Source organism: Ovis aries, chromosome 5 (genome assembly GCF_016772045.2).
Source record: "Ovis aries strain OAR_USU_Benz2616 breed Rambouillet chromosome 5, ARS-UI_Ramb_v3.0, whole genome shotgun sequence".
Taxonomy (NCBI): domain Eukaryota; kingdom Metazoa; phylum Chordata; class Mammalia; order Artiodactyla; family Bovidae; genus Ovis; species Ovis aries.
Genome location: NC_056058.1, coordinates 59,404,411 through 59,417,686, shown reverse-complemented (window position 1 = coordinate 59,417,686; position 13,276 = coordinate 59,404,411). Strand labels below are relative to the sequence as shown.

At 54.6% G+C, this 13,276-nt stretch overlaps 1 protein-coding gene across 1 annotated transcript; it reads left to right on the top strand.

Annotated features, from left to right (window-relative positions):
* The first annotated feature begins 1,431 nt into the window (after positions 1–1,431).
* Positions 1,432–8,817, top strand: ARSI (arylsulfatase family member I). The gene is made up of 2 exons (XM_012178801.5): positions 1,432–2,221; positions 6,563–8,817. Exons 1-2 carry the CDS (start codon positions 1,902–1,904, stop codon positions 7,965–7,967), a joined length of 1,725 nt encoding a protein of 574 aa, XP_012034191.2. The 5' UTR covers positions 1,432–1,901; the 3' UTR covers positions 7,968–8,817.
* The last annotated feature ends 4,459 nt before the right edge of the window (positions 8,818–13,276 follow it).

Sequence of the window (13,276 nt, the reverse complement as noted above, 5' to 3'; positions counted from 1 at the left end):
TGCAAACAGGCACCCAATGGCCTAAAATATTCCCTATACTTTTTTTTTTTAAACTGATGGGAGCCAGTCCTTGAAAAGCTGGAAGTAGCTTTAGACAGCAGTATGCAAATCTTCTCTTTCTCTTATTTAAATAAATAAATAATTATTTCTGACTCTTTTTGCTGCTATTCCCAGGTTTTCTCTAGCTGTAGAGAGCGGGTGCTATTCTTCTTTGTGGTGCCTGGGCTTCTCATTGTGGAGGCTTCTCCTCTTACAGCTTGTGGGCTCTAGCACACGGGCTCATTAGTTGTGGCACAAGGGCTTAATTTTCCTACAGCGTGTGGGATCTTAGTTCCTGGGCAAGGGATTGAACCCATGTCCCCTGCATTGGCAGCCAGGCTCCCAACCACTGGACCACCAGGGCAGTCCCTCCTGATAGGTTTGATCTGGCCTGTACAGTGCTTTGATTTGGCTTTAAACGAATTACTAGCTCTTAACAATCGGAATATTTCTCATAACAATCTAGATTTGGGTGTTCTTGGAAAATCAGAAGATCTGCAAACACTGGTCCACATTCTTGCATAACGAAGGTCAGCTGGACTCAAGGCTGAGGTCCTTTGCCCCATGCGCCTGCTGCCTTCCTCTGGCAACACAGCAGCCTCTCTGCTTGACTCATGTGTGATACTTGCCTGGTCCAGGAGTCCCCCAAGCTTGCCTTCCCTGGTACAGAGATTTTGAGTGGGTGTTAGCCTGGGTGACCCTCGAGGCCCATTCATCTGTTCATCCCAGCGATACCCTACTGATGGAGCTTCTGGAGCCTGGGGATAATGAGATGTGTACAATAGCTCCTGTCCTCTGGATATTAGTGCTGCCAGTCTAGCTGTCAACTGAAGAATGAGGAGGGGGAGAGGTTGAGGAGAGAGGTAAGCCAAGTGGCACAGCCTTCCCTATTCTCCACTGCTGTCTCTACTGCTACTTCAGACAGCCACTGTGAGCCCCGGGGAAGAAGCCACCAGTTTGTTTGTGATTTAGACGAGTTTATGGCCACGTCCAGGCCTCAGTGTCTCCAGTGGCGGACTGACCCGGTTGGAATAGAAAATGATGCACATCCCTTCCAGGACTGGCGCTCGGATAAGCTAAGACTCCCTGATCGAGGAATGTCTGACCAGGCCATTCCAGAGCCATTCCATCGAATTCCAAGCAGCCCCCCTTCCTCCTTTCCCCAGTCTGGGCTAGGGCGGAGGCTGGAGCCGGAGGGCCCAGTCGGCCTGGGCTTCCCGCCCGGGGGCGGAGCCGCCGCTGGACGCCCCGCCCCTCCACCTGGGGCTCGGCCCCGGCAGATGTTACAACTTTTTCTCATTCTCTCCCGCGGTGTCCCCCACAGACCCGCCCAACCAGTGCCTCCCTCCCCTGTTCTCTTCTGGGGTCCTGCCCACCTCCCTAAGGGGAGCCGACAGTTCTCCCGACTCCGGGCGGGGCGAGAGGCCGGGCCGGGGGCTGGAGGGTCGGGAGGAGGAGAAAGGGAAAGCAGAGGCGAGAGAAATTAGGAGGCGGGAGAAATCAAGGGCTAGAACGAAGAGGGGAGTCAGAGGATGGTCGAGAGCACTTTTTGGGAGCCGCCACACCGTGTCTCAGGCTGGCCTGGCTGAACTAGGGGAGAGGGACACGAGCGGCGCAGGGCGGGCGCTGGGGCGGCGGGAGACTGCGCGGGCCTGACCTCCTCAGAGCGCCCCGCTGCGGCCGCGCAGGTTCGGCCTCATCGTCCAGCCAGTCCCGGACCGACCGCTGGGTCGCCCCCCGGGGACGCTGAGCGCTCTAGCAGCGTCCGGGCCAGTCGGCCGGCGGGCGTGCGGGCCGTGCGCCCTGGGCGCGCGAGGCGGTGAGGCCCTGGGAGCGCTGCGCGCCGGGACGCACGGGCCGGCATGGCGATGCACGCCCTTACCGGCTTCTCTCTAGTTAGCCTGCTCGGCTTCGGCTACCTGTCCTGGGACTGGGCCAAGCCGAGCCTGGTGGCAGACGCGCCCGCGGAGGCTGGCGTGGAGCACCCCTCGGCTGCTCCACCTCAGCCTCCCCACATCATATTCATCCTCACCGACGACCAGGGCTACCACGACGTGGGCTACCATGGCTCAGATATCGAAACCCCCACTCTGGACCGCCTGGCAGCCGAGGGTGTCAAGTTGGAGAATTATTATATCCAGCCCATCTGCACGCCTTCACGGAGCCAACTTCTCACCGGCAGGTAAGCATGACCCAAGCCACTGATGCCGGTCCAAGCCCCAAATAAACCCAGCTGTAGGTTTCACTTTGTACTGACATTAACACCACTGGGAGCTGGGAAGCCCCGGCTCACAGCCAATTCTGTCTCCAGTTGACTGTGTGATCATTAGTAAAGACCTTTGCCCTTTCTGGGACTCGGTTTCCCTACCTGTACACTGAATGGGTTGGATCATCCTTGGGGATCTAATCCCTCTGATGTTCTAGGACATTTAGACTCCGTACCATGTGAAGGAGATATCTGATCATCTCTTTGTTAGAGGAACGTGGAAGCCTCTGACATCTAGGTTTGAATGTTGCTTCTGTTAATATTTACATACCCTGAGGCCCTGAGCAGGGTGTGTAACTTCTCTAAGCCTCAGTTTTCTTGTCCATAAAATGGGGTGAAGAACAGTTTTTAATCTTGAAAAAGAGTGATGAGGATGGAACCAGTTGCATATAGGCTGCTTGGTTATCAATAAATGGCAGCCACAATGTTACTGGAAGGATTAGGGCCTCCAAATTGTTTAATGATGACATTGGGAAGAAGCCAAGGAATGGATAGGTGGAGGAGAAAGGCGCACACAGGATGCCTGACCTGTGTAGCCTTAGGCTAGTTGTTTCATTTCTCAAAGCCTCTGTTTTTTCATCTGCAAAATCCTCCCAAGTTGGCTGGAAGCCCCAAGGAGACGTGCTGCTTTCTCTGTAAGGAGTTGTCCACAGGCAAGGTGGTAGGATTACAGGATTAATAGAGCAGGGAAACAGGAGGTGGGTGTGTGGAAGGCAAACTCTGGCCACTTAGGAGAAAATCCTTTGGCAAGGCTGAAGCTAATCCTCCTTGGATGGGGTCCAAGGCGTGCTTTCTCCCAAATTCCATCCAGAAGCCACTAGCATGATCTCAGAAACCAGAGCCATAGTCTTCCTGTTTCCTGGATGGGAGAAACTGAGTCACAGAGTCAGGGAGGGCCAAACTCGGTGCCTGTGCCCAGGTTCGGGATGGGTAGGAGAGAAGTCTGAGAAGCCAGGTGCTTAGAGGGGCCCTGGAGCTGGGAATCAAATAGTTGCCTTTTCTTTCTTCAACCTGGCACTTAGCATTTAGCTCTAGGAACTGAGAGAGAGAATCGGAAAGAGGAAGGGGCTCAAGTGTATGAGTTGGGGGTGAGGGCTACAGTAAAGATCCAATGTTAGCTGGCTTCCAGAAGAGGGAGGAGGAATCTGCATTCCCAAGAGCGGTGCACAAGTTAGCATTTTCTCTCCGAGAGATGACTTTTGGTTTAAGCAGGGAAATGAGCAGCATGCAGGGCAGCGTTCCAGCCCTGCCACCTCCCCACCCCCCCATCTGCAGAGTTAGCTGAGCGTGGCCGGGCAGTGTCTGCCCTCTGCCCCCTGCAGCTAGCTGGCTCCATCTGACTGATGCTGACTACTCTCATTAGTGTTTGTTAGTGCATCCAGTCGTGTTTGGTAAAGCTGGAGAGAGCCAGTTTCCCATGTTACTCACTTGCAGACAGACTAGTGACTCTTAGCTGGCCCACCCGCTTTACCAAGCAGGGTTCTATGGTATCCAGCCTCTGCGAAAAAGAGGCCTACTGCCACTCGGGGCCCTTGGGTACTTCTTGTATCAAATCTAATCGTTCATTAGCTTAACCCAGGGTCTGCAGAGGCCACATCACTGATAGATTTTGAGTGTGAGTTACTGAGACCTGGGCTCAAAGCTCAGTGCTCCTGCTTGCCAGCCATCTTGAACTTGGGCCTGTTGCTGCACTCTTGGGAGCCTCAGTTTTATCATCAGTGGAATGGAGGTAATAACAGTCTTCACTGGAGGTTACTTAGGCAAAGTAAGTGAAATAGTGTGTGCAGCCTATAGTGTTAAAAATGGCAGTAGTAGCTAATGATAGCTGACAACCAAAACAGCTTTAAGATAAGGAAACCAAAACAGAAAAATGCACCCCAGTGACCAGCTTAAAGGTATCAGGAATTTAGGTCATGACTGGCTTAACTTGGATGCCTGGGAGTGAGAAAAAGGTATGGGGTTCTAATACACTTGTGAAGTTCCAGGCTTCTTACTTAGGCTGGGGTTTGTAAGCTTGAGTGACGGCGACACTCTAAGCAGATAACATGGGCCCCTTGACCACAGAAGAAGAAATGGGATAGAAATGAATAAATGGGGAATGAAGAGTTCTGCTCACCGTTTGCTCCTACCTCAGGGTGTTAGCCTGTGTGAGTGACCTGGATCTCAGGGCCACATAAACTTGCAGGCAGGCACCTGAGAACTGGTCTCATAACATCTGCGAGCTGGACAGTTTTTACATGTGTCCCATTCCAACCAGCTCACTCCTCACATGAGCTAACTGGGGCCTCCATGGAGGAAAGAAGTGGCAGCCTAATCTACCAGAAAAGGGCCTGTGTTTGGGGACTCTGATTGGCTGTATGTTCAGGTCCTGGCTCTGCTCCTGACCACTGAGTGAACTTAAACAGTCTTTCCCTTCCTCTGAACCTTAATTTCTTTTTAAGTTGAGATGAATAAACTAGAAAATGATTTGAGTCCCTTCTGGTTCTGAAATCCTTTGAGAGTCATTCTTCATTCATTCATTTCATAAGTAATTGAGTGTCCTTGAAACATCTCCGGAGCACTAGGAATACAAAGAGGAGTAAGGGGCAGTCTCATTAAATATCATTGGGCCCAAGAACATGTATGTACAGCCAAGTAGAATCCTATGGCTAAGTGGGACCAGTGAAGGTTTGTACTTAATGCTGTAAGAACCCAGAAGCAAAAATGGCTCATTCTTTGAGTGAGAAACTTTATAGTGATGGTAACATTTCGGCTGGACTTTTAAGAGGGAATGCTGCTGCCGCTAAGTCGCTTCAGTCACGTCCGACTCTGTGCGACCCCACAGAAAGCAGCCCACCAGGCTCCCCCGTCCCTGGGATTCTCCAGGCAAGAACACTGGAGTCGGTTGCCATTTCCTTCTCCAATGCATGAAAGTGAAAAGTGAAAGTGAAGTCGCTCAGTCGTGTCCGACTCTTAGCGACCTAATCAAGGCTATGGTTTTTCCTGTGGTCCTATATGGATGTGAGAGTTGGACTGTGAAGAAGGCTGAGCGCCGAAGAATTGATGCTTTTGAACTGTGGTGTTGGAGAAGACTCTTGAGAGTCCCTTGGACTGCAAGGAGATCCAACCAGTCCATTCTGAAGGAGATCAGCCCTGGGATTTCTTTGGAGGGAATGATGCTGAAGCTGAAACTCCAGTACTTTGGCCACCTCATGCGAAGAGTTGACTCATTGGAAAAGACTCTGATGCTGGGAGGGATTGGGGGTAGGAGGAGAAGGGGACGACAGAGGATGAGATGGCTGGATGGCATCACTGACTCGATGGATGTGAGTCTGAGTGCACTCCTGGAGTTGGTGATGGACAGGGAGGCCTGGCGTGCTGCAGTTCATGGGGTTTCAAAGAGTCAGACATGACTGAGCGACTGAACTGAACTGATCTATGAGAGGAGGACTTGCTCTAGACCCCATGACTAGTTAGTGGCTTAGAATGTAGGGACCCTGAAATCTGGAGTCAAACTGTTGGGGATACAAATCCCAATTCTAATTACTAATTGTGTGACTCGCTGGTTAAATGATTTAATTTACTGAGCCTCCGTTTTCTTATTTGGGAGATGGGAATAATAATGATAGGCACCCCCCCCCCAGGTTAAAGTGAGGATTTAGTGAGATAATTCCTATAAAGGGCATAGCACCGCAATACTGAGCATACAAGTGGCTGGCACCAGCCTTTGTTATTGTTGTTGTCATGATTAGCTTGGGTTCAACTCTTAACTCCCCAATTTCCTAGCTGTGTGATACTGCTTGAGTGACCTAACCACTTTGGGCTCCAACCTCCTCATCTGTAAGATGACAAATACCTGCTTCAGTTGATTTTGAGGGTTCAGTGAGCTAATGCATTCGAAGTGCTGGGCACATTTGATAATACCTACTGGGCTTTCCTGGTAGCTCATCTGGTAAAGAATCCTCCTGCACTGCAAGAGACCTGGGTTTGATTCCTGGGCTGGGAAGATCCCCTGGAGGAGGGCATGGCAACCCATTCCGGTATTCTTGCCTGGAGAATCCCCATGGACAGAGGAGCCTGGCGGGCTACAGTCCATGGGGTTGCAAAGAGCCAGACATGACTGAGCGACTAAGCACAGCACAGCACTAGTTACTTTACTTTTCTTGCGGGTAGTGCTGGGACCTGAGCTCACCTCGGAGTGAGTGTTGGAGGTTGGGGAGCCAGAACAGTGGTTTCTGCCTCACCAGTGATTTCTGTGTCCTCTCCTCTTCCTGCCAGATACCAGATCCACACAGGACTTCAGCACTCCATCATCCGCCCTCGGCAGCCCAACTGTCTGCCCCTGGACCAGGTGACCCTGCCCCAGAAGCTTCAGGAGCTGGGCTACTCTACCCATATGGTGGGCAAGTGGCACCTGGGCTTCTACCGGAAGGAGTGCCTGCCCACGCGCCGGGGCTTTGACACCTTCCTGGGCTCGCTCACAGGCAACGTGGACTACTACACCTATGACAACTGTGATGGCCCAGGGGTGTGCGGCTTCGACCTGCACGAGGGTGAGAATGTGGCCTGGGGGCTCAGCGGCCAATACTCCACTCTGCTCTATGCCCAGCGCGTCAGCCACATCCTAGCCAGCCACAGCCCCCGGCAGCCCCTCTTCCTCTATGTGGCCTTCCAGGCGGTCCACACGCCTCTGCAGTCCCCGCGCGAGTACCTGTACCGCTACCGCACCATGGGCAATGTGGCGCGGAGGAAGTACGCGGCCATGGTGACCTGCATGGATGAGGCCGTGCGCAACATCACCTGGGCCCTCAAGCGCCATGGTTTCTACAACAACAGTGTCATCATCTTCTCCAGTGACAACGGCGGCCAGACCTTCTCAGGGGGCAGCAACTGGCCGCTGCGAGGACGCAAGGGCACTTACTGGGAAGGGGGTGTGCGGGGCCTGGGCTTCGTCCATAGCCCCCTACTCAAGAGAAAGCGACGGACAAGCCGGGCACTGGTGCACATCACTGACTGGTACCCAACCCTGGTGGCTCTGGCAGGGGGCACTGCCTCGGCAGCTGATGGGCTGGATGGCTATGACGTGTGGCCAGCCATCAGTGAGGGCCGGGCCTCACCGCGCACGGAGATTCTGCACAACATTGACCCACTCTACAACCATGCCCGGCACGGCTCCCTGGAGGGCGGCTTCGGCATCTGGAATACCGCCGTGCAGGCCGCCATCCGCGTGGGCGAGTGGAAGCTGCTGACGGGAGACCCCGGCTATGGCGACTGGATCCCACCCCAGACGCTGGCCGCCTTCCCTGGCAGTTGGTGGAACCTGGAGAGGATGGCCAGTGCCCGCCAGGCCGTGTGGCTGTTCAACATCAGTGCTGACCCCTACGAACGGGAGGACCTCGCTGGCCAGCGGCCAGATGTGGTCCGAGCCCTGCTGGCCCGCTTGGTGGACTATAACCGCACAGCTATCCCTGTGCGATACCCAGCTGAGAATCCCCGGGCCCATCCTGACTTTAATGGGGGTGCATGGGGGCCTTGGGCCAGTGATGAGGAAGAAGATGAAGAAGAGGAGGAAGGCAGGGCTCGAAGCCAGTCCAGGGGGCGACGCAAGAAAAAATGCAAGATTTGCAAGCTGAGATCCTTTTTCCGTAAACTCAACACCAGACTGATGTCCCATCGGATCTGATGGGTGGGGCTGAGATACTTTCCCATGCAAGCTGGCCCTGTTCCTCACCAGGGAGGGGCTTCCAGTCAAGTCCTCCTCTTCAGGGAAATGGGGGCCATACAGTCTCTCAGTTGAAGGGTGGGTAGCTTGGTTTGGGGCTTGGGGGAGAATAAACAAGACTGGGATGCCCGGGGTCCCAGTCCTGTCTCTGTTGACTTGCTCTATGACCTTTGGTGATCTGCACGAGCTCTCTGAGCCTCATTTCCCTCATCTGGAGAATGAGCTCTAATGACTTTGTCACTCTGTGGTGTGGATCTGGTGCCTGGGACCACAGTGAAGTTCCCACCGACTTTGTCACCGCCTAGCTCACTTAAGGCCTTGCTCTTGAACCCTGAACCTTTGTGGTACTTCCAGGGTGAGGGGCCACCCAGAGGCAGCTCCAGGCCTGGACCCGAGCTGAGGCATGACGATCTTGACCTCTGTCTGAAGCCATGCCCTGAGTACTGAGGTTGGAGGTGCAGGGGCCTGGGACCTTCCTGGCTCCTCATGAGACCTGGGCCAGTCCTGGGGACAGACTGGTGGTGGTGAGCTCCCCTTCCTGGGAGGGAAGGGGAGGACTGGACCTGGCTGTTAGCTGCTGCAGGATCTAAAGTAGTGGAAGCAACTGTGCAAAGAGCCCCACGCCAACCATCAGAGCATTTGGATTCAGCTCTGACCTTGGGCCCAGTCCTCTTTCCTGGGCCTCGAATTCCACACCTGCACAAGGGGATGGTAGCCCTGGCTCTGCCTACCTCACAGGCCTGTAGAGAACCGGCCGCAGTAATGGTTGTAGAGGAACCCGTGAACTTGATTAAAATGCAGGAACACAGAAGCGAGGGCTGCAGTGCTGTGAGCTGGTGTGGGTGTGTGCACGTGCGTCCTGGGCCAGGTGTGAGCTCACCATTGGTCCTGGGTATGGTCCAGGGGACAGAACATGTGGGTTCTGGCCCAGTCCTGCCCCAGATCCTCTGTGTGGCCTCGGGCCCCCTCTGGACCTCACTGTCCCTGTGTACAGTGAATGAACTGAGAACCCACCCCCTAGGTGTTCTGGGCACCACTGGGCGTGTGTGTATTGGGGGACACGGGCTGGGCGATGGGGAGGAGGGCGTGGGGGTTTCAGGGCTCGCTGGCTGGGTAGCGGCCTCTATCTGCACACTGCGTTCTGCATATCTCCCTTCAGCTTCCAGTCCGTGCAGCGTGTGTAGGCGAAAGCCCTGCTGTGAATTTTGAAAATAGTTATTTTTGTCTCTGGCAAAGGAGGCCTGTTAGGACTCGTCAGCATGTGGATGAGCGGGACGGGTGGGGTGGGGTGGGGTGGGGTGGGGTGGGTGCGGTGCAGTAAGAGGGGTTCAAGACTTGGTGGCAGAGCGGCAGGCCTACTGCAGAGTGTGGCTGAGCCCAGGAGTGACGGTCCGGCTGGGGCTGCACAGTGGAGGTGACCTCCATGTTCTGGGCCCCTTCCCCCCAACCCTGCTCTCATTTCCCTATTCTGGCTTCCCTCAACCAGAACCCTTCTCTGTCTCCAGAATGTCAATGCCTGGGTTGTGATTACTCAGGGGCCACAACCAGCTGAGGCCTCTGGGTTCCAGCCACCCGCAGCGTTTCTGCCTGTTCTGGAGGGGAACTCTGCAGTCCCAGGTCCAGCATACCCCAGGGCTGGCTCATCTATGGTCTGCCACTTACCTGAGATATCGTGGCCCTGCAGGACCCTTGTCCCAGTCGTGCAGGCTGGGCCCTTCCAGAGTGGTATGGAGCCAGGACTCCCTTGCTTCCTCAGGCTCACACCAGCTGAGCAGAGGCCTCTCGTGTGTGCTGAGTTGGCTCTGTCTGAGCAGCCCCGCCTCCAGCTTCATCTAGCCCTACTTCTCTGCCTTTGGTGGTCACAAGTGCAGGACCATAAAAGGCCTATTTCTACTTGTTCCTAGGCACCAAGGCATCCCCTCTGTGGCCCACTGGGCCCTAAACATGTAGAGCCCACCTGGGACGGAGGCTTGGGGCTGGTGCCCGTTCCTGCTGCCCTGAGAAGGAGGCCTGATCTTATCTTCAACCCAGCCTAGAGCTCATCAGCCTCAGTCTCCTGCCCAACCCAGAAACCAGCAAACAGGCCAGGAGCCCCGCTCAAGTTCAGCCTGTGACCCTGTCCATGGCACAGCAAACCCCAAGCCTACCTAACCAGGGTGCTGGTAGCTGACTGGGGCCTAGGACTGGTGGAGGGTCTCAGGACAAGGAGCAACTCAGGACTCAGGGCAATGTGATGAGAGGCTCAGCCTGCTTGCCATGGCTTCTGCTCCGCCCAGCGAGGAACATGTTGCCCGGTCCCCTTCCTCCTACTGCCTATGGCTCCTACCTTCCCCTGCAGCCAGGGCACCTGGGCCTGGACTCTGTGTCAGGTCTCTGGATGGCATGCCCAGGCAGATGCTTGCAGTACCTGTGGCGGGGAGGGGTAAAAGGGTGGGCAGACCAGGGGCAGCTCTGTTCCCTGGTCATAGATCTGGGGGGAGTGGGGCCTGGAGATGCCAGACAGTTCCCCTCTTTTCCCCTTGACTGGACCAAACAGCCACAGATCTGCCAGCCAGGTGGGTTAGGTGATCAGGCCCCTGGGATCCAGGGGAGAACCCCAACCTGGCTGGAGGAGCAGGGCTCTGGGCACATCCCCTGCTGGGCCTTGGCACCATGTCCTCCTTTCTGTTGGTGCCTATTGGGCACCTTGGGACCTAGGCAAGTAGCCCTGACTGCAGGAAAGAGGGGGGCAGAGGAGGATAAGGGAAGGAGCACTGTGGTGGGAGTCAGGTGTTCTGGATTGTCATCCTGACAGCTCCTGACTTCAGCGACTGCATGAAGGCAGCTTCCTCTCTCTGGGCCTTAGTCCCCTGTCTATAAGGGGATGGGCTGACTCTGGGCCTGTCCAGCTCTAGTGAAGTCCTACAAACAGGGCAGGGGTGCTGAAGTCAACCAAATCTTCGACTAGTAGGTCTTGCCACATCTCTGCAAAGCAGGCAATGATTGTACCAATCTCCCGGACATTTGTTGTGAGGTATAAAAATAGTGCAATATGTAAAGTGCTTAGCACAGGGCTTGGCTCTAAAGTGGAAAGAACTATTTTTCATGTCCTTGGAGTCAGTGAAGGAACATCTTGTCTTTACATTTCTCAGGAAGAAACGGAGGTCTCAGTGGGAAAGAAGAACTGCCATAAGCACTCACTGCCAACGGCAGGACTAGAACTTGGGTCCGCAAGCCGCAGGTTGGGCTGTGCAAACCTGGGCCCAGTAGCTGTGCTACCTCTGTGGGACACCTCAAGGTACAGGGCCTGACCCCTGCCTCCTCTCCCTTCTGAGTGCAAGGCTGGCATTACTCACTGCAGTTAACGAACCAGATCACTCTCCACCCAGACCCTCTGTAGGCTCTTTGCTCTCTTGGCCCACTTTCCACTGATTCTGCCCCCATGCTCACTGCCCTTAATGGGACAGACCTCACGGGGACCGTGTGGATGGCACGTTTTCTATGGTGCCCGCCCAGGCCCTGCAGGACCCTGAGGCACTCAGGCATGTGTGTGTGAGCTCATGTAGGAGAGTCAGCTGTCACCCACTGCTGTGACCCGGGAATTTGGCCCTGCTGCCCGTGCACAGCCTGTGTTCCTGTTCCCTGTCCTAGCGTGTAGGAGCCAAGCTCAGCACCCTCCAAAGCATCCACTCCTGCCACCAGGCTGTGGCAAGCAGGCCTGCATGCAAGTTGCAGCTGGGGGGGGGGGGGTGCACATGCGGGCTCTCCTGCCTGCCGCTTCCCTGGGGAATGGGGAGTTTGGCAGAAACAGTCCCCCTGATGCAATCAGAGTCTTGTGCGCTCAGCACCATGCAGGCAGGGCTGACTCCTCACTGTCCGCCACCACTGGGCACAGCTACCAGCCTCTTGGGCACAGGGGAAGCAGTGAATTAGCAGTCGTGCCTCCTCGGCAGAGTGGCAGTTAGTCAGGATGGGGATTGCCTGTCTGAGGCAGTGCCCACACCCATGTTTGAGGCCTTTGAAAGTTTGGAGATGTGTTTGTGAGTGTGTGTGTGTGTGTGTGTGTGTGTGTGTGTGTGTGTGTGTGTGTGTATAACAAGGAGTTGCCAAGGAGACCTTTTCCTCTTCTCTGTTTTCCTCCTCCTTCTCCATCCTCTCCAGTCATCTCTGCAACATCAGGACCCTACAGCCTGGGTCCTGCCCACCCCCTAGGACCGTGTGCACAGGCCAGCACGGGGAGGAAGAAAACGAATGAAACTGACAGAAAGAGAGGAAGGGAGACAGAAACTTGGAAAAGGGATAAAAAGGAAGAGGAAAGACAGCGATATCTGAGAAGGAAGGGCTCAAGGGGAGCAAGGAAGGATTGAGGAGAGGGGAAAGGCTCAGGCCAGCTCCAAGCCAAGCTGGACTATTATCTCCTTTATTCAGAACATTAGACCCCCATTAATACAACCTCGGGGCACAATTCCCTTTTGTCCTGTTTGTTAATTTCTAAAGCAAGCGTTTAAGTTAGTTAGTACCTGACATGCTGGGCCTGTTCTCCTGCCCCAGTCCTTTGTTCTGCAGGAATGCTGCAAACCAGGACAGGAAAGGTGATATCCAAACCTGAGCTCAGTTCCAGTGGGAACTCAGAGAATGGCACCTGGAGTGATGTGTGGTTTGTCCTTCCATGATTCAGAGGGAGCAGTATAAAGAGGGAGTGACTTTTGAATTTCTTCCTAAGAATCATTTCCCATCTTTTGAGCATTTACAGCATGTCAGACACTGTGCTCATCTCATTTAATCCTTAGAACAGCCTTGGGGTTAGGGAATGTTAGCTCTATTTTGCAGATTAAGAAATCAAGGCACAGAGAAGCTAGGCTACTCATCCCCAATCACAGTCTGTAGGTCATGGAGTCACTCTAACCACTGCCCAACGCTGCCTCTCCTCTCCTCTGGGTAATGACTCAAGTGCCCTCGGTGGTCGCTAAGGGTGGTTCCAGTGCTTTCACGTGTGGAAGCAGTCTCCTCCTGGGGACAGGCTAGCAGGTCTGGGATACGGGGGTGGCAGTGCAGCCTTTCTTCAGCTCACCTGCGATCGCTTCTAGCCTTTAGATGTATATTCTGTGCCCTGCCCGCTACCCACCAGCTGTGCAGCCCCTGAGCACAGGCCTCTCTTCTCTGCCTCTGAATTGCAACGTTGGCGGCAAAGCGGGAAGCATATTGTGCACAGAAACAAAACTGAGTGGTTTTTCCTTTTTCTGAAGGTGGTAATGGTGCAATTAGTGGCTAAGCCATTTACCCCCTCCTCC

Bases quoted from the DNA above. Each gene is read 5' to 3' on its own strand.
- ARSI (XM_012178801.5), top strand. From the start codon at position 1,902: ATGGCGATGCACGCCCTTACCGGCTTCTCTCTAGTTAGCCTGCTCGGC. The intron at 2,222-6,562 runs GTAAGCATGACC...TCTTCCTGCCAG, and splicing joins AGCCAACTTCTCACCGGCAG to ATACCAGATCCACACAGGAC.